Below are 27500 nucleotides of genomic sequence, written 5' to 3'. Positions count from 1 at the left end.
GCCTCACTCATGAGCTCTGGCAACAGCAGAGACCTTAAAAAAAGCAATGCATTCAAGGCTCTGATTGACCACTGCCAGCCACCACGGACAAAATGAGCAAACCAGACGTGACATCACGAACCCTGAGCTCCGAGATATCTGACGGATTTTCAGCCTGCCAAAACGGTGCAGAAAGACGCGGCGCTAAACTGGCTGACGACCAGACGGGCATCACTTGTGGAATCCGTGGCAGCGTTGCAATCAATACAAGACCCACAGGGAAGAGGCAGAGCGGCGGAGAGAGGACGAGGGCTCCGGTTGCCGGAGCATTACTCTTACTTTCCTCTGCTCTGCCTCTTCAGAATGAGGGAATAAGGAAGAGAGGCCTCCCGGCTACTGCTTCTGGGTGTAAGACTGTACAGCACTTCTCATTAAGAGCAGAGGAAAATGTTCCTCGATGGATTCCTGCTCGTCAAAAGCACGAATTCAAAAACAACAACCTGAATGAAGTAAATAAGAGGGATGCTATGATTAATTCCTGAGGCATATCAGAATATATTATATTGACACTGGGTAAATGACCTGACCTGAGATCAGGGCTTTTTAAACAACACAAATGAGTACAAAAAGAAGTCAATAGGTATATAACCTCTAGATGTGCCTGGATTAATGTAATCTCAGACTGGGAGAAGCACTAGAGCAGTCACCGCTGAAGTGTGCTCAGGAAAAAAGAAAAAGAGCAAAAGCAAGCTGAAGTGCAGGATGCTGGTGGGGGCTTGATGAAGCGCAGTGGCAGTGGCAGGGGAGTTTGTCATGACTACAGCATCGTCTTCATTAGGACAGCCTCCTGCTTTCCAAACTGCAGCCAGCCACACAGCGCTGTCTGTCACGCTCGCGCACAGAGACGCAAGATCTCTCTCTCTCTCGTGCTCTCAGACATATCAAACAATCCAGTCACTAGCTACGGAGGTGGGGAAATATGTACGGAAAAACGCATGACTTGAAGGCACCGAAAAGGCAGAAATGAAAATACCTAATTCTCTGAAAGCAGAGCGGATACGAAGACGCCAGACTAATTTTACTGTATGCAAAAGAGAAAACTATTTTGAGCATCTCACTTTCAATAAAGCAGCTCCTCATAAAGACGGCTGATTCAAGTGTCGTCAAAAGGGCTGCAGCACGGTCTTAAGATCAGTGCCTTTCTGTACTTTTTCAGACCCCAACAAAGGAAAATTGACACCGTATTCACAGCTCAAAACACATCTTTTCAAATGTGTCGTACATTATTCTCTCTCTATTTGTGTGAGTGTGTGTGTGTGTATTGGTTATACATATATTATGATAGTCTATATGTTACTAACCTTGGAGTGAGTAGATAACTGTAAGAATCTCTCTTTGGTCTACTATGATTTATTTTAATTGTAAAATAAAAGAATTTGTGATTTGATTATTCGGAACCATTATTTAGGCGGCACGGTGGCGCAACAGCTAGGTGTCGCAGTCACACAGCTCCAGGGACCTGGAGGTTGTGGGTTCGATTCCCGCTCCGGGTGACTGTCTGTGAGGAGTGTGGTGTGTTCTCCCTGTGTCTGCGTGGGTTTCCTCCGGGTGGCTGTCTGTGAGGAGTGCGGTGTGTTCTCTCTGTGTCTGCGTGGGTTTCCTCCAGGTGACTGTCTGTGAGGAGTGTGGTGTGTTCTCCCTGTGTCTGCGTGGGTTTCCTCCGGGTGCTCTGGTTTCCTCCCACAATCCAAAAACACACGTTGATAGGTGGATTGGCAACTCAAAAGTGTCCGTAGGTGTAAGTGTGTGTGTGAATGTGCGAGTGTGTGTGTTGCCCTGTGAGGGACTGGCGCCCCCTCCAGGGTGTGTTCCCGCCTTGCGCCCAATGATTCCAGGTGGGTCTCTGGACCCACCGCGACCCTGAACTGGATAAGCGGTTACAGATAATGAATGAATGAACCATTATTTACCTGAAAAAAGTACTAAGAAAATATTCCCGTTGTTTTATCTCAGCAATTTGACGGCACCTTCAGACGACTCTGCTGTAGTTCTGCACAGAATTAATGTGTTTCTAATGTATTGTTTCAGGCTGCACTTCTTGATGCAGATGTGAACTGTTTCAGCAGGTTTTTTTCCTATGCTAAAGTGGCTATATTCGTGACAGTATCCTGACAGTGTCTAATAATGCAATGCAGTCTGAGGGCTCAAGGGTCACACGCATTCAAGTGTCTAGCCTTGCCCTACACAGACTCATATTTCTCAAGATTTCCAGAATCCTCTCACAGTACAGTGGAACGTCTACTAACGAACGCCTATACTAACGAACTTTCCAAGATACGAACCAGGCATTTGAATTTTTTTGCCTCCACCAACGAACCACGACTCTAGAAACGAACCCGAGCCTCCGCCGAGCCGGCGGCTGGAAATGGCCTCTGACCCCAATAGGCGAGTCTCCCAGCGCCCAGACTTGAGTGAGCTTTTAAGATTAGCACATTGTAGCTTTAGCAATTTAGCATTAGTGTAAATAGCAGACATCGAAATTGGTGCTAAGTTAAGCCGTATCTACGTTTAGTCTCCCCACATTCACCACCTACTCTCCGTTATTCCACCCACCCCCCACCTCCCGTCATACAGCCAGTGCCTGTGTTACTCCTCCAGCCAGTCGTCACGTCTTCAAGGTAGCGATGTGTAACCACTTACAACTTTATTATTTCTTTTTTATTACTGTTACAACTGTATTTCTCTTTTATTTTTAGTAATGATAAATTGTTTTACTAATTTGAGAGTGTTGTAAACATATATCGGTGCAAAAATGGTGACTTTCGGGGGGTGGGGGCTGGAACCCATTAAATGCTTTTCCATTATTTTAAAATGGACTCGAGAAACAAACTTTTCCACTTACAAACCGGGTCACGGAACGGATCGAGATCGTAGGTAGAGGTTACACTGTATTATGTTGCGTAAATAGAGATGGCATAGAGATTCTTGTTTTTATCTGCAGTTTATGACATGTTCCATCTACTCCAGAAATGGCGTTTGTAGTTTAAAAACATGATGCTGCTTTTTTTAAAGAACCGTAATCAACGAAGAACTAAAAGCGGTGGTGATTTCCAGCTTATTACAGAGTGAACAACTTCACGAATTGTCTGCCAGAGCTGTAGAAATCTGAACCAAATTACAACCGTAATTACTGATGAAATATTTTGACTATGCTTATTAACTGTGATTAAGAATGATTAGTGTTTTTCAATATAGTCACAGCACCTTTACTGTAGGATTTGCCACATGATCGTTTTTCCATCTGTATTATGAGAAATGCAAGCGTTACCACTCACCACACACACACCCCCACACACACATTAATGAGCGTGGCTATTTATATCTAGAAATTGTTAATCAGTAGTCATAGCCTTAACTGATTGAGTTATTTTGTGATCAACTAATTATAGAAGGCAACACTAATTTAATCGGTGTTTAATATATGATTAATTGTTCAGCCTTTTTAATCTACAGCTCTTTGTTGTATTCTTAACACACAACACTGAACAGGTAGGGTGGAGGGAAAATAAATCTGTTCCCGTCTCTCATTTGCATTTCAAGTTATTTAAATGAAAAGGACAGAGAAAATCATGAGTCATGAACACGAGGCCCTTAACTGAGCTTGTTTTAGCGAGATTAAAACTTGTATCACACATTACACATAAACTACACGGTCAAAGGGCTCTTGATATGTTTGTATTATTTTCCTCTAAAGATCCAGTAATGCTTGTGTGGGTTTAGAAACCAAAAAACAGCCCGAATTCATATTTGGCAAATGACCATACGTCAATGGAACTTCATTCATGAAAATGAAACCGGCTGTTTTTAGTTACTGCATCTTTTAGGGTGACATATGTAAATGATCTCCAGTGCGATCAGCTGCCCAAGAGCAGGGTTAGACTGCTGTATGGACAGGGGGATATATAAATAAGCTGCTTTTATTTACAGTATGAAAAAGTATTAATGAAAACTAGTGCTGTGTCTGAAACTATGTAACGCCATTTTTTAGTAGCGTCCGAAAACCTAGTGGACAATTTTATTGCACTCAGACAATCCCACAATGCACTGCACAAAGTAGGTACGGCCCATGTACACTCACAGATATCAGATTACCCATAATCCACTGCAGTGTGTTTCATTCACTACCCTCCTGAGTTCAGTTCACTATAATAGTGCACTATATAGTGAATAATATACAGAATAGTGAATAGGGAGCCATTGCGGACACGGAAAGAATTTACAACGGGAGATTTTTGCTGCTTCATTTCCAAATATTAACAGAAATGTGAACAAAAAAACGTTATTTTCAAAAAGTAGGAAATGTATCTTCAATTTTATTAAGGGTCCTTTTCAAACGGACTAAATTAAGTCATGTCTATACTGTGTGTGTGTGTGTGTGTGTGAGAGAGAGAGAGAGAGAGAGAGAGAGAGAGACACAGTCACTCAACACTGCTGCTCCATCACCTCATTTTACCCAGCATTCTATGCTGAGCACATACACCACATGACCCTTCAAAATTCCTGCCAATAAAAGAGGCCTAAAGCGAATAATGCAGCTTCTTTGAAATAAAAATGGCAGGGGTTTAAAAGTTTCTTTACCTATCTATTCCCCTCCCCCCGTCTATTGGGGTCCGTGGAGGGGCCTTTAAGGGGTCCTGCCAGAGCAGTTCTGCCGTATTTGTCTGGCCATGCCCAGTTCAGACGCATTAATCCAAACTCTCATTCCCTGCGATTTCCACACTTCCTTCCTGTGCTGCGCCCATGCCATATGTTCACAATCGCTTACGGGGGAAAAGGTGCTCCTTCCTCCAACCTTGAGCTCCATCAGAGGAGCGAGCGCACAAGCCAAATGGATGAGAAATTTATCTTCCTCATAAAAAAGGAGGCTGTGGGCTCCGCGGAATAAATTCAACTGATTTTGCCATTCTCAAACATAGGGTATTTGGAATATGGAAAAACTATAATGTGACAGCAGCCAACTGCAGGTTTCTGCAATGTACAAAATGCATACATTTTTTAATTCACAAATGCAAAAATTAATTTGAGAACCTCCAATACACTGTATTTATTCAACTTAAGCTGTCACTATACAGTTCACAGCCTCTCTGTATCATATCCATTTTCATAACCCAAGCTGCTGAGTGTTCTAAATGTGTGCCGACTACAGCCGTGATATTCCGAACGTTAACGATGCTAAACGTAAATTCACGCCAGTCCACAACGCCCCAACGTGACATCATCGGATGCAGCCGACAGCGCAAGGCACAACAGAAACAAGGCCAGCTAAAGGACAACCCCGAGACACATGCCTTTCATCACATATTTCTCACTTACCTTCAGCCCCCGAAACCGAAACATTCCTGACTAAAACCAGGCATTAGCCATTCCGCTAACAGCACGTCTCGAGCTGCATGATTGTGTGTAAAACTTTTATAAAGTTTAAGGCAAAATCCCTACCTCTCGATTTGAACTGATCTATGACCCTGTATTAGCCGAGGATTAGTAAAATTAATAACCAGTGCTTCTGTAATATTCGGAAATCATAACATCCAGCCCTAACTCAAACATGTAATTAAATTCAGCACAGTTTGTCGTGTTAAAAGGCGTGCAGTCATTTCATAGAAATTTCATCACAAATCAAAACCCTGGTGTTTTAGCCACAAAACACACACACACACACACACACCAGCAGGGCTGAATAATCAATGCATCCTGTTACTTCATCAGACGAACATGCAAATAAGTAAGAGATGCATCTTCTTATGCATGCGACGCGTGCCGAACGTTTTTGTGCATCCAGTGCGCCGAGCACAAAAGGATTACACTATCACACCCCTGGGTGCTTGCAATCAAGGCGCCGTTTATTGCATCAGGAGGATTTATTTTTATTGAGCTGCTCATTAGTAGGGTTTAATCAGAGCTGTGTCTTATGACTGCTCCAACGCTGGAATCACATCGCTCATCAGCCGGCACGAGCGCAACTGCAAACAAAAACACTCTCGCTCTCGAAGCTCTCCATCTCCTCACCCTGACATCCAGGCAAGCCAGCGCATATCAATTGAGGTTATATAAATATGCAAGCACACACATATGTGCACGCATGTACACAGGAAAGCAGAAGCTCGAACTCTACTGGGCGAAACCAAAAGGGTGACCGGAGGTTATCCCATTTCCAGTCAAAATGGACGTTGAGAACGTTATCCGATTTTTAGAGGTGTTTTCATGCATCTGAAAATTTGATATAAGACGATATTATTGCAGGAGGCAGTGGAAAAGCCAATATGACAGGAGATATGACGTCGGAACCTTGATTTATTAGCGTTGCACTGGAGCTACAAGGCTAACGCAGCTCACACATCCTAACCAAGTGGTTAGCAGATTGTGTTGCTATAATAATTAATCTCAAAGAGAGACTAGTTTATAACGCTTCTGACACTGTATGCTATTAATATCAATAGAAACTACACTGACAAACTGAGTCTTTAATAAGGCTGCACCTTCTGCATCAGCTAAGATGCTTACTATCGTCGATATTCCTACATTTTTCAATCTAATCTCCATCTGCCTCAGCTGTAGCATACAGTCCACTACAACAATTTCAATTAATTTCCCTCTGCACAGAGACAGCTCTTTTTTTGAATCAAATGTCACTTATTATAGAAGCTAATGGGGAAGATGCTGAAGCTGCCAATCAGTTTCTATGAAGTGTGTTTTCGATCCTGTCCTTTTCTGAGTGCTGTGTAATTCACAGAAACGACTGTAGTAATCATCTGTATCCTTCAGGTGCGGCAGACTGCGATTAGGTTGAAAAGTGTTGCAGGTTTAACCACGGGGATACATTCTTTTTGATGATAATAATAATAAAACACCGCAGAGCATTAAAGCCTCCTAGCCCTGCCATGAGGGCTGTAATGAGCCAACTAGTAGAGTTGCTCGGACGTCATCCTCCTCTGCCTCCCACCGGACAGCATGCTGGATGAGCTGAGGGTCCGGATGGGGTTGGCAGGGCGGGGGGGGGGTGTGTTCTGGAGCCAAAAGCCTGATACACACCTCTGCCAAAAAAGGTGCCTCATCTTTTCATACACAGTTAACCATCGCTGCCCATCTTTCTTTACGCTTTCGGCGAGTCGAGGGAACACAGTCAGGTCTAAGGACGTTAACTAAGCAGCTAAAATAGAGCAGCAAAAAAGAGAAAGGCTCATATTAATGATGCAATAAACTGACTGATAGCCAATCAGAGCTTATGACCACTACCCTCGGAGATCCCATCTGTCACAGGCAGAAGAGGAGCCAAGATGACACAGGTTGAATAACACGCTCTAGCTTTATATCGATTAACTCTCTATGGCCCTGAGCATGGGAGAAAACACTGAGGGCTTTATCGCTAAGTAAAGAGAAAGGCTCTCGCTAATGCCAAGAACATTTCCCTTGTATTCCATTCAAAAAGGCATTCGGCTGACCACAAACATGCTCTGTGCACAATTACTATGACTAATAGCTTGTGGTTAGCAAAGGTAAAGCTCAGGAACGAAAACCACTAGATAGTACAAGAAAAATGATAGGTACTAGGAAAAATATATATCATTTATGACAGGGAATTCCATCTATTTCTGCTTAAAGGGGGACATATTGAGGAGGGGAATAATACACTAATGTTTTCTGTGATCCATGTACGACTTATACATAGACTGTGGACACTTCCTGCCTCCTCTTCTGTGATTGGAGAGACTCAGGAAGTGACTACAGTCTATGTATAAGGCAGTTTTATCAGAACGGCTTGTTTTATCATGTTTTGAAAGGAGGTAAAAAGGAGAACAAAGGGAACCAAGGAAAATGGCTAAAAACTCCTGCTTCTTGAGGCTCATTTACAGTAAAACATGTAAACAATCGTAAAAATTACATTTTTAAGGCTGTTTTTTGACACAGACCTTCTCAAAGCTGGTGTAATAGTGTAATGAAATGCTTTGGATATCTGGTTCCCTCCCCATCACTGTGCGTATTGGTTTTTCTAGACGGGAGCATTAAAATGCACACGTTTTTCATGCATGAGGTGTATTTCTATGTCAACCACAAATAAAGAAAACAGACAGAACAGAGGAAGACATCCCTCTCTTCGTTACAGTAATTACCATGGTAACAAACAAATGCAGGGCTCGGCGGATTCAAAGTCGAAAGCTTTACAAAAGCTTTAGCCGCAGCCAATCGTCTTTAATTTATTACTTTAAATCCTTCAAAAGACAAATTAAAACCAGGAACAAATCAGTGGTACACACTAATCCTCAAGTCTTTTTCAAGAGAAGAGATTGAACTTCAATTTGATTGGTATTTTGCACCAGTGCATTGAAGAGTAAGGAGGGGGGGCAGGGGATGTTTCAGATCCTAAACCTAAAAATACCAGAGCAAGTTGAGTGCAAATGCAGTGGCGAATAAATCTATACATAGTAGAGGGCTGAGTTGGCCAGTGCTGAGGATTAGAGTCCTCACTACAATGGCTTCTCCTCATCAGCATTTTCTGTATCTAAAATGGAAATCCTGATAAAAGTATCAGGCCTTGGGTCACGCTCTATTCCGCACTCGGTCTGTCGTACAATCCCAGCAGTGGTGCCCGGGGCTTACCGAGTGCTTGTAAGTGTGTCTATGTGAGACGAGTACACACCATTACCATGTCCTTTAACCACGACAAACTGCTCTTATTGCCCGAGTGAGAGTCTGCATGGCATGCCATCTTATTCCAGGCCTCTTCAACACCTGCCCGGTTGTCCTGAAAAACCCTGCTATCAAACCGGCCTTATCATCCTACGGCGAGGAAACTTTTCCAGCGAGGAAACACAAACAGGCAAGCTGGCAGGGAGAGAGCGCTTAATAAACACAGGAGATGAGAGTAAGCCTCAGACCGCACGTAAACCTCCCACGGCCTCGCCAGCAAAAAAAAAAAAACACGCCACCCACGCAATCAAGGGGCCAATAACACTCGCAGACCTGTCCTCATCTTTTAGCAGATGTCCAACTGATTGACTATCTGCCTGAGCACAACACACACAACCGATGGCTACAGGTGGACGCAGGTGTGTACACACCAAAGGTCAGGAGTCTTCGTGAAAATATTTGGGTTCAAATGGGAGAGACAGCGAATGAAAACTATACCAGGTTTTATACTTATTTTCAACACAAATTCTTTACCTATGATGATAGGTATTTCTTTTGGGATGTGTCCGCTATAACAAAGAGTTACAGACAAAATGGCTCAGGGGTATTTCATAAAAACTTTACACAGTTCATGACTGCATCAAGCAATGACTATAAAACTATGAACTTGGTGGTGGCAGAGACGTCACCAAGTTCTCTAGGCTCAAGCGCATCTGATGGTCGCTTTAGTCCAGGTTTCAGCTTGTGTTAAAGGCTAAGCACCACTTAATGGACCTCCATGAATTTTTCACATTATTGTAGTTACTGACAGATATAAGTATGAATTAAAATGAAAATAGCTGCTTAATTTTCTTTAAAACTGACAATTTTATTAAATTGACGGAAAAACCCGAGCTCTCTACGGAAATTCTTGAACGCGAACGTGACGTCACTGGTGGACAACAGCTGAACAACGCCGCGGTAAAACACCGTTATGACTGACTGTTATGACAGTATCTAGCTAAATAACCAACATTATTCATGACAATAGCCTAGCAATAAGCTAAACTCAAATGTAGAGGTACCGTTATTCTTGTAAATGTGATCGAAGTCGAACTCGAATTCATCCGACACTATAAACCTCCGTAATGCAGCTACGTAGCCGAGTATAATCTGAGACACAGAGTTTAGCGAGTCAAGCTAACGTTAACTAACACCAACTAAAACAGGCGAAGTGAGTGTCCTCACCCTGTTTACCTCCATGTTACAGAGGCTCTTGAACACCTTTCGTTGGTGTCCTTACATGCCCATATTGTTGGAAAAGCGCCAGTGAAATGAGCTACAGATAACGGAGTGAGCGGATGGTCCTTTCCAAAGTGCCCGTTTAAAGTTGACAAATTTAGTCCATTTTCTGGATATTGTGGGATCTTTGGGCCATTTGTTCACAGATGTCCCACTGTACATTGAATGATTGCAGCCAAAAACAACACACCTCTTCGTCATTTTACATTAAATTAAGTGCAGCTTCTAGAGTTGTTGTCCACCATCTACGTCACAGGCAAGACGCCTATTAGAGTTTCCCAACACCGTTGGGGGGGGGGGGGGGCAACGCTGTTTTAAACCTTATTCCTTGAATTAGTAAGAAATAACATGTTTTCTGACTATCAATAAACACAAGTTAGGAACTCAAACTCCACTGTATTTATTTGTTTGACACTTTCATAGAGCTGCTGCTTAGCCTTTAAGGAAAACTCTTGTCAAGTCCTCTGTGCCAGAAATTATACGGCCCATTACCGGTTGAGTAAGATGCAAAAACCAAAAACTGTCATGGTCTGGGGGATGCATCAGTGCCCACAGCATGGATTAACTGTATGTGTGAATGCACCACTGACAAAAACATCAACTTATTAAGAGCATATTTCGTTTTTAAAAAGGGTCTAAAAAACATTGTTGTAAATTAAGCCCCATTCTCATATAAACTCCAGAGAAATATCAGGTGCAGTGATGTCCCAGAGTGGTCCTTCCACACATGCAGCGCCCGATTCATTTTCTGTCAGACATGTTCTCTTAGCTGGAAATGTGCCTCTGCGTGCCTTAAACATGGGGCTGCACCTGTGGACGCAAATTCTCCAGGACATTAGCGGCTACTTCCACACATGCGCTGACTCTGACTTTAGAGTCTCTACTGATGCGCTAGCAGGACAAAGTCTGTGAGAAGTCCGGGAAATATATATGCCCTGAACCATTCTGAAAGATTTATTTAGAATATTCACTTTTCAAATAATGAATATTTGGCCAAACCCTAAATAAAACACACTTCAGCTTTTAAGATGACTTTGGCACGGTGAAAGAACCTACAATAACTTTCATTTTTGAAGGTGTGAAGGATAGAGCGGAGAAGGCTAATCGGCTGTGGCTAAAATTCAGGCCTGCTCTGTCTCCTCTACATTTCTCCAGCCGGAATCCCCACCCGCAGGGACACCAAGAGATCAAAAAGGACATTATTCCTCCTTCAGTGACCATCTCTCTTCTTATTCCCAGTTGAAGGCTGCTGACTGGTGCTTCACTGCTAGAGTTGAGTGATATATTGTCAGTACAAGTTTATAGACCATTATAAGTGTCACAAAATATTCATTTTAATTTTAGCGCAGGCAGATAAACTGGTCATCTATCAGTCACTGAAACATAATAATACAGTCCAATCAAAGTGAACCACGACATGATTTTAGTACAGACTGGAAACACTCAGGAAGAATGACTTTACAAACGTAATGGGCCGCTTGAGAACATTTTCATTATGTAAGATGGCGGCAAATCACAATGCATATATATATATCAATTCTTTCAGCATATTAGAACTGATGTGCTATGGCATTAGCATTACTGAAATAATAGTGCTGTACCTGTCTGAATGTGGAAAGAGATGGTGCATTATCCACTTTAACAGAGAAATTAACATCCTGATTATTCCATTGTTTTGACTAAAAAGTAGTGTAATAAACCATCGTGTTAAAATTATCTACATTCATTTCACTACGTCCTTCTACCACCACAATAGAAACACAGAGACACAGGCCACACTGTGGTTTATAGATGACGCTTTGTGAGATTCTGTTTTATAGTCATTAGAGGCCAAAAGCCCTCAATCTCTCAGAGCGACCTTATGGAGCAGATCTGTAATTAGTAGGTAAAGCTGAGTAAGCCAACATTGTTCTTGCTCCATATATTAGTTAAGGCTGGGCTGAGGGTACTCCTGCATGTGTGTGCTGACACTGGCCCTATATCACAGTAATTCAGCATCCCTTGGGGAGAATCTGACCTCAGACTCAAAAACATACACTCCCCACCCTGACCCCACAACCTCATTCAGGAGCGCTACACATCATTTAAAACAGACAAGCAGTAGAAAACACCCACAAATAAAACTAATCCTCGATGACCTGCATTCACATTAGCCCCTGTGCATGAGGGGATGGGGAAATAACCTGGGCTCTGAGGACCACCGCCAGTCGAGAGCAGTTACGGATGTGTCTGACAAACATTTCAGTGCCTATTCCCTGGCGAGTGCTCTCAAATTCAATTCTGAGGTATGATTTAAGCTCACAGGACCTTAATCTTGTTTCCACATACAGAGGGACTTATGGGTCAGACATGTAATGAAATTGGAATGCTGTGGACGGTCCATCTCTCGTAAAAAAAGGGAGATGATCTGGTCTCTGTGCATCCGCACGCCTCTCGCTGGGATTAGCAAGGCAAAAGGTTTTCAAAAACTTGTTTGGAAACTCGCAGTTGTGCTGAAATTAAACAGCAATCGTCAATTTCTGCTGACCTGCAAGCGTGCACTGACTGTAACCCAGGTTTGAAAGCAGGGCTTTCACTACCAATTATATTGGCCATTGGCCATAGACATGCTCTACTGTTAGCTTCTGAGGGTCATGTGGTCATCAGGCTGTGTTTCTTAAATTCAACGTTCACGATTGTAATCAAAAAACACTTTTTTATTAAATTCAGATGTTCTCACCATTTGCTGCCCTCCCGTCTGTTTGTGCGCGAATGTGTTTACGAAGCTCGGGTGTCGGTAAATCACCCGTCTCGGTGCAGTAAGCTAGTCTTTCTCTCTCTCTCTGGTCATTGCAGAGGCGTCTGACGTTTTTTAGACAACAGTAAGAACTCCAAATGTTGAAATGAAGAGACGGTTAGCTGCATTTACCGAAAGTGCTGCGCTTAAACTAAACAACTCGAGTTACACAAGTTACCGATAATGTAAGTCAGTGCTGTAAAATGTACGACTATTGAACTAAAACCAAAAGAATTCGTTATTCCATACATGAGATCTCTTCCTGCCAAAAAAACCAAAACAAAACTTTGGCGTCACGAAGCCTGAAGAGCCCACAAGCAATTCACACACACAAAGCATATCAGTGCTTACGTAGGTTGTCTCCTTCAAAACAAGACTAAATCTGAGTCGTTCCGTCAATCCACTCGTTAGTAATCCTCATGTTTAAAAAGAAATTAAATACATTCCCCGCAGAGAACTCTGCTTTGGCCGTGTAGCTTGGGCTCTCAGCTTTAACAACATGTCAATCAAGTCTGTAGACCAATCAGGGGAGATGCTCAACCAAGGAGGTGGGGAAGCAACCATGCTGAACAGATACGTACCGCGAGAGACGACACCGACAGTTTTATATGTCAACAGCAATCCAAATAAACAATAAATGCGTTTTCAAAGCTAAGATCCCTTTTACAGTCTGCCCCTTCCCTACTGAGAGTTTTAAATAACATTACTTCATAAAATTGCCTCTAGTTTATTCACTGCTTCAAGATTTGGGGGTGTAATTTCAGGCAGAAAATGGATAAAATTCCTGGAGTGTTACAAGGGTAAAAACAAGCGTGAAAAAGAATCGTGGTAAAATCGAGATCGTGATCCTGCGAAAAAAAATTGTGATAATGTATTTTTGCCGTATCGCCCACCCCTACCTCGAGCACACCGGTCTACCTTAAAAGACGTAGAGCTTCTGAATGTAAACAACAAGAGAGAATCAGAGTCAGAATCAGATTTATTTGGCCAAGTATCTTACACAAACAAGGAATATGGTTCCAGTTGATTATGGCACCTTCCCCACAATCGTAGAAGTTGTCTTTAATCTAAGAGTACTTAAAATACGCATCAGGAAAAAGAAGCCTCCCCACTAACACAGCAGGTTCATCAAGAAGGCAAATTTTTTTATTTTTTTATTATTATATTTTTTAAAACATAGTTCAATCGAAATTAATGAAGCGTTCGTGAAAACCAGAGTTGAGAGTAAGGTCTTAGCGCAGAGTGCCCTGTAAATAGGCCATTTTATTAGCTCATGTGAGGAAGCACACATCTGCTGAGGATGGTTTAACGGTCTGAGGAGTAGAGAAGTGGGCGGCCGTCATTAAAAATGTGCTGCTGAGGCACACGGCATCAGCAGAACTACAGCCCTGATTACTATTCGTCCTGAGGCTCCGTCGCTGGTGGATACATACGTTCACGTCAACGTGGATTCAGAGCTTTGACAGAGTGGAGAAAACTCACATCTTCATCTGCCTCGGTTTCAGCTTCCCCTCCCCCAAACAAAACCGCTCTGATGGCTCCTCAAGCGTGGCACTGCTACAGACTTTGTTTGAGCCATCAGCCCAAAATAGCTATCATTATCCAATCTTAAATGCTGATAGGGGGATGGCATTACTCAAACACAGGGAGCAATCTAAAACCTATTCTGAACGAATGCTGGAACTTCTCAATGGTTTTCTGGCTTTCTTTTTACACTGTGTAGAGTGTGGAGAGCATGACATTACCCTTTAGTCTGTCACGCTGACAGCTTGGGAGTAATTGCAAAGTTTGGGTCAATAAAAGGTCACCGAGCCAAAACTGGAATATATTTTCAAAGAAAGAAAAATCTAATTTGTCTGTGTAAATATCTACGAACATCCAGGATGTGTATGTTTTTGAAATTATATTAAAACCAGTAAAATAATAAGGGTTTTTGATTTTAAAAATAAATATTTTTTAAAAAGCATTATGATAATGCTACTAATATTCATTCATTCATTATCTGTAACCGCTTCATCCAGTTCAGGGTTGGTCCAGAGCCTACCTGGAATCATTGGGCGCAAGGCGGGAATACACCCTGGAGGGGGCGCCAGTTCTTCACAGGGCAACACACACTCACACATTCACTCACACACTCACACCTACGGACACTTTTGAGTCGCCAATCCACCTACTAGCGTGTGTTTTTGGACTGTGGGAGAAAACCGGAGCACCCGGAGGAAACCCACGCAGACACAGGGAGAACACACCACACTCCTCACAGACAGTCACCCGGAGGAAACCCACGCGGACACAGGGAGAACACACCACACTCCTCACAGACAGTCACCCGGAGGAAACCCACGCGGACACGGGGAGAACACACCACACTCCTCACAGACAGTCACCCGGAGGAAACCCACGCAGACACAGGGAGAACACACCACACTCCTCACAGACAGTCACCCGGAGGAAACCCACGCGGACACAGGGAGAACACACCACACTCCTCACAGACAGTCACCCGGAGGAAACCCACGCGGACACGGGGAGAACACACCACACTCCTCACAGACAGTCACCCGGAGGAAACCCACGCAGACACAGGGAGAACACACCACACTCCTCACAGACAGTCATCCGGAGCAGGAATCGAACCCACAACCTCCAGGTCCCTGGAGCTGTGTGACTGCGACACCTACCTGCTGCGCCACCGTGCCGCATGCTACTAATATTGCAGAATCATATTAATATTTCAGGCAAATCTAACCTATAACAAATCAGGCTGAATAATTATTTTAAAGTGTATACAGAGTGCTGTATGACAGTATAAAGGCATAGATGACTGGATGGCGTGAACTCTACAGCAGGTCTTCTCCCACACAATTCTACACTGCTATGATTCAGCCGTGTTGAAGAAAGCCACTACAAACCCAGCTGAACTCCCCCATGACAAAAGAACACACTCACACACTGCCAAAGTCAATTCTGACATATTTATATAGTAGGTGGCAATTATGAAAATATGATGGTATCATGATATATTTTTGGGATTGTGAGTATATTTCGAACTCTGACTGACTGTTGATTATCATACCATTTACAGAATTGCTGTAGTCAACAAACCAGAGATTAGTAGCTGTACGAAGAGCATAAAACATGTTATTTCTTACTAATTCAAGGAAAAGCACCCCAAACGGTGTTGGGAAACTCTAATAGGCGTCTTGCCTGTGACGTAGATGGTGGACAACACTCTAGAAGCTGCACTTAATTTAATGCTAAATGACGAAAAGGTGTGTTGTTTTTGGCTGCAATCATTCAATGTACAGTGGGACATCTGTGAACAAATGACCCAAAGATCCCAAAATATCCAGAAAATGGACTAAATTTGTCCACTTTAAACGGTCACTTTGGAAAGGACCATCCGCTCACTCCGTTATCTGTAGCTCATTTCACTGGCGCTTTTCCAACAATATGGGCATGTAAGGACACCAACGAAAGGTGTTCAAGAGCCTCTGTAACATGGAGGTAAACAGGGTAAGGACACTCACTTCGCCTGTTTTAGTTGGTGTTAGTTAACGTTAGCTTGACTCGCTAAACTCGGTGGCTCAGATTATACTCGGCTACGTAGCTGCGTTACGGAGGTTTATAGTGTCGGATGAATTCGAGTTCGACTTCGATCACATTTACAAGAATAACGGTACCTCTACATTTGAGTTTAGCTTATTGCTAGACTATTGTCATGAATAATGTTGGTTATTTAGCTAGATACTGTCATAACAGTCAGTCATAACGGTGTTTTACCGCGGCGTTGTTCAGCTGTTGTCCACCAGTGACGTCACGGTCGCGTTCAAGAATTTCCGTAGCGAGCTCGGGTTTTTCCGTCAATTTAATAAAATTGTCAGTTTTAAAGCAAATTAAGCAGCTATTTTCATTTTAATTCATACTTATATCTGTCAGTAACTACAATAATGTGAAATATTCATGGAGGCCCATTAAGTGGTGCTTAGCCTTTAATGTCAAATGTACTGCTACGTTACCATTTATTGCTATATACACAAGCTTAGCAAATAGGTCTATAGAAAAATATCTTTTTTTTTTTTTTTGAAAAGTGAAAATGATAAAACGATCCTGCCTCCTCAGGACAACAACTGATCTCTACAACAACTAAGACCTGCCACAGCCACAAAGTCAGATGTTACCTGTGATACAGAAATGAGATGGTCCTAAACCTCACCCACATTTTTTTTCTAGCCATGAACGAAGATGCTAGCCAGAAGAAACCCACAAACACACACACACACACCCAAAGGCCCACCGGTTGAGAGCGCAAGTGGCAGGTTTGCTAAAAATAAACACACACAGCACAGACCTCCTCACACATGTTCAACTGTGCCTTAAAAGAAAAATCTAATAAGGTCTTTCAGCCAATAACTGTCCAAGAAATTTGCCTGAGCCAAATACAGGGGTCAGTTTTCCACCAAGTTCCTCCACATACATTAAATCTCTTCATTTATAGCACTGTGCAAAGTCTTCGACCCCTGAGTAAAGTGTTTTAAACTACTTTTCTCAGCAGGAAGTATGTTATTCCAGTAAAAGCTGTCATCTACAGTGACCTTCAAATTTCAGCATCTGACTTTTTTTTTAAGTGGATTTAAATAAATATACACCACCCCACAATCATTTTTTTTGAGATATGAAGTCAGCGAAACGCAGAAACAAGCCGAGGGTGTCTCAGGAGACAATGGCTTCCGGAGCACAAAACAGTATCGAGCCTTTTTTTTTTTAAAACAGAAACTGCTGAAAGCCACAGTTTGGTGGTTTTAGATGATGAAAAAAAAGTTTGAAATAATAATCCATTTTGAAATAAATGCACGCTTAAATGAGAGAGACTTAGCCGTTGTTTTAAACAGAGAAAAAAAAACCCCACAAAATTGCAAATCCTCTGAAAAGCCTTTGATGATAAGCTTTGCTCAAGTACAGTTTTTGTCACCTTTTATATCTCTTTTCATTGTGCCGTGCCACAAAGCAGTTTTATTTTCATGCGGGAAATTATCTTAAAACTCCAAGCCGCTCACTTTTCCGAGTTCTGAGACTTTTCTCTCCTGTTTTTTTTCTTAAACAGAGAAGACACTCCAGCTGAATAAAATTGTGAATACTAATCGTTTCAGATTCTTTCCAATCCCTCATTAATAATTAATCAGCAGATGACACTGTTTTCTAATCCACAGACAATGCGAGCGGAGACGACTCCCAGCCTTCGCGAATCAAAAGAACGTTCGGAGCCGAACTCCCGCACACCTCTGCTGAGGAGTACCTTCCCACGAAAAAAATTTGTCGTACTTACGCAATCGGTATTATATCTCAATTATGGTAATTAACATCGCAAAAGAAAACCACGCTGTCGAGTTGAGAACTTAAGACCCAAATATGTCTTCTGTGGCTAATATATTCCTTCACAATATGCTGGAGGTCTCAGCCATGAGGCGGTGCATTAATACGTATATAAGAGATATAGCAGAGTCTTCAGACGTCTGGTTCCTATCAGCGCCACTGTCGAAAAATTCAGCAACTCAGCTATTTCATTCAGAGTGGAGAATTGAGTGAGTGTGTGGGAGAGTGAAGGAACAATGATGTCTCTTCCCTCAACGTCCACGGCTGAAATGCCTTTGAGCAAGGCACCTTAACCCCGACTGTTCCCTGAGCACCCAGGTGGCTGCACATTGTTCCAGCTATGTCCACGGCCCATAATTTCTAGTGTGTGTGTGTGTGTGTGTTCACTACCACGGGCTCTGAATTCTATGTACAGCTACGCAACGATGTTTCATGTTTAATAAAAGTTGCTGGACAAGGCTAAAAGATTATCCTCAGCAGATAAGTATGATCTTTACAAGACTTATTTCAGGAATAATACAGAAAAACAATAAAACTGCTCAACGTGTGATTGGTTCGTGTCCTTCTTATGTCACTCAGCTCATTTGTCACCAGCTGAGGGCTTTCCCACTGGTTTACAATCGAAAGCACTGCACTCCACTGCAGTGTAACTACACCGTTACAGCAAAGGTATTGTCTTAAAACTAACGCATATGGACATATGAATGAATTTATTCCACTATTGTCTTAACTGCATCTTGGTAGGTCCCTAAAACAGCCATTTCCAGTAAAGCAGAGGCCGTTTATCTTCACACAGCAGCACATGCCAGTGTTATACACGGTCGCTGGGATGTGTGGAATAACCGTGGAGAAAGAGACAAAAGAGAACTTTGTTGTTACGCAGGTGAGACATGCCACACTGCCCTGTGGATGACCAGAGGGCACTGAGATCACACAGCTCTCTCCCTCACTCTCACACACACACACATCTTACACAATCTAAGCTGAAAGTGAGCTGCAAAGAAAGACAGGCATTGCATGTGTTTTCACGAAAATGGTGCAGGAGATATGGCCAAAACGCTGAACCAGGGCCCAGTTTCTCAAACGCATCTCAGTGTTAAGATAATTTTAACAAGAAGAGAGTGTGTGTTTGGTGTGATGCTTCGTTGGTGTAAGATGCTTTTAAAAAAAGCCAGCTCTGATGTGGAGGAAATGTCTGCTCAGATCAGATTTGGCTAACGTGTTGGTTCGTTACTCATAAATGTGAGCGCCCCGTGTTTGACCCTGACGTGGCATGCTCGCGCTCATCGGTATGTTTATGTGGCTCCGTCCCAAATGGGTCCCTAAGCCTTGTGTAGTGTGTGATGTCGGTCCTTGAAGAATGGCTTCTAAAGCCTAGCACTGTTCATCTCTCACCTGCACTGCTCCTACATTCAGTGCCTTATTTGGGTGCGGAAGAAGTAGTTTCATCACCCTCGCTGTGCACTATGGAGGCAATTGAGACACAGCCTGCTTGTCACTACTGGTGCTCGCTGAGGACATAAAGCACAAGCTCATGCACACAGGCGAAAAGACACATGAAATTCAATCAGAAATAGAACCACAGTCAAAAGTGACTCAAATCTGATTTAAAAGATTGGATATGACATGTCCAAAATCAGACTGTAGTCACTTCAGCTTAGTAAAGTGAACACCCAGTACTGCAGCTTCATCTAGATGTGCTGTGCTTATAGGGTACAATAACATCATCATATGCATTTAACTACTCATATTCAGCACGATAAAAGCACAATATTTCAGACTTCAGAATGTCATTGTTTTTGAGATCCATTCAAAGCCTACCTGGAATCATTGGGCGCAAGGCGGAAATACACCCTGGAGGGGGCGCCAGTCCTTCACAAGACAACACACAAACATTCACTCACACACACGGACACTACGGAGTCGCCAATCCACGAAGAAACCCACGCAGACACAGGGAGGACACGCCACACTCCTCACAGACAGTCACTCGGAGGAAACCCACACAGACACAGGGAGAACACACCACACTCCTCACAGACAGTCACCCGGAGGAAACCCACGCAGACACAGAGAGAACACACCACACTCCTCACAGACAGTCACCCGGAGGAAACCCACGCAGACACAGGGAGAACACACCACACTCCTCACAGACAGTCACCTGGAGCAGGAATCAAACCCTCAACCTTCAGGTCCCTGGAGCTGTGTGACTGCGACACTATCCGCTGCGCCACCGTGCGGCCATTTTGCAATGTCAGACGCAGTGGGGGACCCCAAAAAATATAGCTAAACACCCGTCTGCATTTCATTAACCCAAATTATTGTGTTTGACGATAAAGCCTCGATTCCTCAATGAACGGGACAAACATTTTATACAGAAAAGTGTGACCTTGTGTGATCTCACATCGTGATCAAATTCAACAACGAGGATACTGCGCTATGATTAGGGATGACACAATACTACGTTTTCTTTTCCCATACCGATGCTGATATTAAGACCCTGAGCATCCACCAAAACACAATATTAATTCCAAATTTCTATGAAAATGACACTTTAAATGAAGCGTAAGCTCACTACTTTGATATCAGCCCAGTACAATCACACTCCGATACAGACATCCACACCGAAATGCCATCTCTAGCAGTGATCCCTGAGTGCTTCTCATAAGACAGACCAAAGCTGGTGGTGTCAAAGTCAATCACAAAGTGGTGTGCATTTCCTCATCTGGCTCTGGAATGAAAAAAAAATACACACAGAGCCGGCTCTGCTCAAAGTGTCCTATTTTGGAAATCAGACAGTGCATGCTCGTTGCCATCTGGGTCATGTGACAATCAGGAATACCACACTATATTGAATTAGAGTGTATACAGCAAGAGGACTACATTGAGTCAGTCTTCCTTCACAAAAAAAAAATCAATAGTTTTACGCTGCTAAAACCAACATGTCCCAGAAAAAAAGGAAAATACAAAATATTCAGACACAAAAAACAGCATATTATAGACTTTAAAGTTAAGATTTTGGAGATTAAATTCATTCATTCCTTCATTGTCTGTAACCCTTATCCAGTTCAGGGTCGCAGTGGGTCCAGAGCCTACCTGGAATCATTGGGCGCAAGGCAGGAATACACCCTGGAGGGGGCGCCAGTCATTCACAGGGCAACACACACTCACTCACACCTACGGACACTTTTGAGTCGCCAATCCACCTACCAACGTTGTGTTTTTGGACTGTGGGAGGAAACCGGAGCACCCAGAGGAAACCCACGCAGACACAGAGAGAACACACCACACTCCTCACAGACAGTCACCCAAAGGAAACCCACGCAGACACAGGGAGAACACACCACACTCCTCACAGACAGTCACCCGGAGGAAACCCACGCAGACACAGGGAGAACACACCACACTCCTCACAGACAGTCACCTGGAGGAAACCCACGCAGACACAAGGAGAACACACCACACTCCTCAAAGACAGTCACCCGAAGGAAACCCACGCAGACACAGGGAGAACACACCACACTCCTCACAGACAGTCACCAGGAGGAAACCCACGCAGACACAGGGAGAACACACCAACTCCTCACAGACAGTCACCCGGAGGAAACCCACACAGACACAGGGAGAACACATCACACTCCTCACAGTCACCCGGAGGAAACCCACACGGACACAGGGAGAACACACCAACTCCTCACAGACAGTCACCCGGAGGAAACCCACGCAGACACAGGGAGAACACACCACACTCCTCACAGACAGTCACCCGGAGGAAACCCACGCAGACACAGGGAGAACACACCACACTCCTCACAGACAGTCACCTGGAGGAAACCCACGCAGACACAAGGAGAACACACCACACTCCTCACAGACAGTCACCTGGAGGAAACCCACGCAGACACAAGGAGAACACACCAACTCCTCACAGACAGTCACCCAAAGGAAACCCACGCAGACACAGGGAGAACACACCACACTCCTCACAGACAGTCACCCGGAGGAAACCCACGCAGACACAGGGAGAACACACCACACTCCTCACAGACAGTCACCTGGAGGAAACCCACGCAGACACAAGGAGAACACACCACACTCCTCAAAGACAGTCACCCGAAGGAAACCCACGCAGACACAGGGAGAACACACCACACTCCTCACAGACAGTCACCAGGAGGAAACCCACGCAGACACAGGGAGAACACACCAACTCCTCACAGACAGTCACCCGGAGGAAACCCACACAGACACAGGGAGAACACATCACACTCCTCACAGTCACCCGGAGGAAACCCACACGGACACAGGGAGAACACACCAACTCCTCACAGACAGTCACCCAAAGCGGGAATCGAACCCACAACCTCCAGGTCCCTGGAGACTACCTGCTGCGCCACCGTGCCGCTGGAGATTAAATGTTTTATTTTATTAACAATGACCTACAAACTGAAATGTATTAATAAAAATAAATAAACAAATAGTGGCCCGTCAGCAATCTATATTTTTGGAAGAAATGAGCTTATTGTTTCAAGAATAATGACATTTATGACATTTTAACGCATTTACATGAGTCAAAACACGTTTAATTCGTCTGACCACTTAAGAGGACGCAACATAAACAGAGCTACGTCACCAACTGCACACAGCACATTCACAAAAGCTCCCAGCAGACACCTCTCCCTCGCCATTCACTTCACTACACCACCGCATGTGTGTTCTTTAGATAACAAACAAAGACAAAGCCTTGCTTTGTGGCTTTACATAAAACATTGTTTGAAGAGGAATACTACGCAATTGTTGCCTTTTTGAAGACGCACATTAGAAACGGATGCACTTCAGCTTTATGCGCTGTAGTAGTCTCTCTGTAGACGTGACTAAGGTCTAAAAAAAAGGAACATTATTGTATATAAACCAACCCTGAACTGACCTTATACTCTCAAGCCAACTCTCCGAATCACCACCTGTAAACAGCAGCAGTATTCAGTCTCTAAAACTTTAAAAGGGGAGGGCAATGAGGACACTGGAGCCTCAGAGGAATAAGACAGGAAGCACACGTTAAAAAACACAACACATTTCCCTCCAAAATATAAATAAATAAATAAAACATTCGCCCTTTCATACAGTTTAAATAAAACAATGTAAACGGATGAACACTGGGCTTTGGTTACAATACGAAAAAAAAAACAATAAAAACAGGCGCAAGATAAAACCCCTTATTACAGAAAACACGAACAATGAAGCAGCCAATTCTTCCCTGAAATTATTTGCAGCAAATGTATTGCAGAACAACTCTTGTGAGGGAAACAATACCCAATTCACTCCGGTGAAATCATGCTGGTGTGACCTTCAGATTCTGGCACAGGGAGAAAAAAATAATAATAACAATTCAACACCAACCACTGGGCCACAGCGACCAAAGCAGACGGACTTGCAGCATTTTCCAAATTAGAACTGCTTTCAAAATGTTTGCTATTTTAAAGGAACAGAAGCTTTTACAGTGAAGCTAATAGTTGGTCCAAAAAAAGCGGCTTTCGATCTCAACATATTTACAATTCCTTGTTCAACAGCAGTCCCAGATGTAGCTTGAAATGCATTTTCCAGTCCATGCTGCTGCACCTATCACCAAAGGGGGAAGGGGGGGTGTGTGGGTGATGGGGGGGGAGGCCACAAAAAAATACACAACATGAACCTGCACAGTCTCCTGCTGGCTCCTCATTAACCTCAGCTCACTAAAATCTAAAACACCTTCTCAAGCGTCTGGAATCCATTAGATTTACCAACAGCAATCAAACTGCACTGAAAAACACCTCACTGCAGCGGCAGCACGTGAACTGTGCAAGAGACAGAGCCTCATTAAAGGAAAGGGGAAAAAAAAATCCTTAAGGAAGTACCTGACGCGCTGAACTGGCTGCTTCCGAGAGTCGTCGGCCTGTTTTTCCCACTTCTTGCCGGCGGAGAAAACATCTAGGGGGACAGACACAGATTATTTTGTGAAATCTTTTGCAAATACCATGCTCTGGTGTTTGGTACAAGCTAATGAATATATCTACATTGTTTATTATGGTGTTATAATATGCAGCACACACAGAACTGTGCAAAGGAACAGGGCTTTAACTGTTTCTGCTTGAAAAACACGATATAACATGAAATAAACACAACAAAGTCAGTTGATATTTCGGAGCCACTTTGTAGAACATTATATGGCTCTGATGTTCTTCTTTATAAACACAGCTTTGCTAAAAATGGCTATTAAATGATGAATTCAAACACCACATACACAGATAGTAGACGCACACAGACAGACGTTAGACATAAACACGTTAAGAACACGCAAACCTATAAACTTCAACGTAGAATCAGGTTTAAAATGAAAAAATAAATAAATAAAAACCATACGTTTGATTACTGCATGTTGCCCGTGTTAAATAAGAAAATTAAAATGTAAGGTGAAATAAACACTCGATGAAAACACTATTAAACATCTGCTGTCGCTGAGTAACTCTTCATCATATGGTTCTTTTCTAAATATCAGTTTAGACCCGTCACCTCACCTGCGTTATTACATCAGGTGTAGATCAGGAGCATGCTACAGGAAACAGGGAAATCCCTTCCTTCTCCAAAGTAAAGGACATGACACTCCGTGGACTAGTGGGTCGTTCCTATCCCGAATGATTGGTGATAAATGAGATATCCCAGGGATAAATCAGATAAGGGGGTGATAAAATAAGCCAAGTGTCTTACCGCACTAAAATCCAGTAAGTCACTCAACTCCTTATCAGTTCCAATAGCGGCGATCCGCTGCTGGGTGTTCATCCTTTCGGCCTTTTACTAAACCTACGAAAGCACACATACAAACTCTTAATGGGACTGGGGTGGGTTTTTAAAACGGCCAAAGTAGCCTAAGTGCACTCACAATCAGGGGGTCGTCCAAACAATTGTCAAGACAGAACACAAGGGTGGCTCTTTCGCTCAAAACACTGAATGGTTTCTCCTTACGGCACCTTTAATAACAATAATAATAAAAAGCTGGTTGTGTCTCCTGTCTCTCACTGTGGTCTCTTTCTGCTTTCCTCTGATTCTAAATAGAAATGAACACTTATAATTAGATCAGCTCCACCCTTATCCTTATCATATATTTATTTATACTTTTATATTACATATTACACATTTATTAACATATTTACACACATATACTACACTCAAGGCTGGTACTTACAGTACGTACAGTTCAATTCCAAGGGCATATCTTTAAAAGTAAATGTCAGAACCTCGGAATATACAGAAATAAGGCGTATTACAGTCAAATCAGGACATATTATGAAAGACTGGTGTCACACATGGGCATGCAGCATCACTGTGTACACACATATATAACGTTACATTACAAATACGTGTTTATACCAGTGTATTATATGCTATAATAATATAATAAAGCCAAAATATGTCAATATCGGTCTAGAATATGACACACTGAAAAGTGCAGCAGGGGTTAACCTTAGTTTTAAAACACGTTGGTCTCTATTTAAAACAATTACTCAGCAAAGCCCTGTCGAGTCCCTAGGAGCAAATAGCGACCGTTTTAAAAATATAACCGTCAAATATGTGTGCCCAAATTCAGCCTAAAGTACAGAAAAAGCAAGAAAAGCCCTCGGTTTGAGGGGTTTTACTGTCGCTTCTCTCCTCACAAGGCAGCTCCAGTCTTTTCTTGTATCCCAACTTCTTCTCTGGAAAAAAAAAAGACCCGTCCAACAAATCTGCAATATTTTACCTCTTTCTCGTGTTTAAAATCCGACTAGGGCGATCGGGCGTGGCAGTGCTTCCGTGGCTCTCCTCAATTCGCCTACGAAACACCACCGAAACGATGAGGGAGCGATTATATTTTATATTTTTCTCCTCCTTGTTTGCAAATATCCACTTCAATATGTAACTTGCGAGTTTCCCTTAGGCGGACATTTTTTGCTTGGCGAGGGCCGAAGCACCACCGCGATGACGTTTCTCCGAGTGTATCCTTCCGCCGCAACCAACACTCTGAGGAGATGCCTGGGTTTGAGGCTACAATAAAAATACAGCACAGAAAAACACACACATTTATTTCCCAATCTTTATTTCCAAGTACGTATACGTTATATTTTATATATGGGGAACACATCTATACATGTCTTATATTATGGGGAACCAGGTCTGTCCCGTACAAGAGATTTGAAAGTCATTCCTTTCAGACTGTTCAACTTTGGGGGCTAACTGAGAAATGCAGATTTGTGGGATTCCCCATGATAATGTAAGCCCCAAATCAAACGTGTCCAGTAGGAAAAGAGTTGAAGGACAGTCCTACTGGACTTAAGTTATCAAGCTAACTCGTAAATCCTGTGTGGAAATTACAGAAAAGCAGGATATCTCGTTTTTTTGCCAGATACCTTACGCTCCAAATCAAGCTGTCCGCCTAGAGAATAGCTGGGGGACATTCCTGTTTGACAATCCCCAACTCTGGGATTTAGCTATTTGGCTAAATCTGAAATCCAGATTCATGGGACAGACCCTGCCAAGTTGAATACATCAGTTTATTTACTGATGTGGAAATAAATAAAACATATACATTTCCCACAGGTAAACAGGCCATATATTGTTTTCGCTTCGTGCCAAAACATTACAATAAATTAACCAAATAAACCGTGTGCGTTCAGTTAAAAATGGTCAGAAGTGTGTGCAACTGCATCTGACGTCAAGTACAACCTACATAATATTAGATACCTCAGACTGCAGTGTTCTGAGACATATTCACCCCAGAAAATCCTCTAAACTATGTTTATAATTTGTAAAAACCAGTTCAGTAAAGACAAAACTGAACTCTGCTGGTGGGTGTAGACTAGCACACAACACGAGGGACTATTTTTCTTCCGCAGAGGCATGAATGAAAATGGGAGAGGGCAAGAAGAGCTGAAACCACACTCAAACTCACCCCCAGTTTTCAAGTAACTTTTGGATAAACACTGATATAGTCATGTGTACATATTTTAACTACATTTAATTTCGCTCTTAGACTGCCTTTAGTTCAGAGTTTATGATCAATTTTTCCCGTTTTGCTAAAGAGAGTGTCAAACTTGAAGTTGATACTGTGTGATATCATAATAAAATTATATATATACATATAATTTTATATTTTTAAAAATGTATACACATATATATATATTGTTTCATAAGGATATTGTTCAATGTTAGGTTTTTTATGGAAACATTCAGAAGCATTTTGAAAGGCTCTGGGACACATAAGGAGAGAAATGCCTAGTTATTTTAAACACCCATCAACACATAATACATTCAAGGTTTACCTGTGTGTTTAACACTGATCTGAGATCATTACAACGGTTTGTTTCCGTTTTTAGATTCTACCAGCACTTTCAACAAA

General features: G+C 42.8%; 1 protein-coding gene across 1 annotated transcript in view; it reads right to left on the bottom strand.

Annotated features, from left to right (window-relative positions):
- The window catches only part of LOC136678464 (transcription factor 12-like), a 44473-nt gene extending 18439 nt beyond the window's left edge, over positions 1-26034 (bottom strand). The window contains exons 1-3 of the mRNA XM_066656517.1: positions 25866-26034; positions 24839-24931; positions 23989-24061 (exon numbers count right to left, since the gene is read on the bottom strand). Coding sequence (XP_066512614.1) covers positions 23989-24061; positions 24839-24910 — 145 coding nt within the window. The 5' untranslated portion in view covers positions 24911-24931; positions 25866-26034. The remainder of the gene's footprint in view (positions 1-23988; positions 24062-24838; positions 24932-25865) is intronic.
- Positions 26035-27500: the final 1466 nt, after the last annotated feature.

The sequence above is a fragment of the Hoplias malabaricus genome, chromosome Y (assembly GCF_029633855.1).
Source record: "Hoplias malabaricus isolate fHopMal1 chromosome Y, fHopMal1.hap1, whole genome shotgun sequence".
NCBI lineage: Eukaryota > Metazoa > Chordata > Actinopteri > Characiformes > Erythrinidae > Hoplias > Hoplias malabaricus.
The sequence above is the reverse complement of the archived record's forward strand: the minus strand, read 5'-3'. Positions and strand labels throughout refer to the sequence as shown.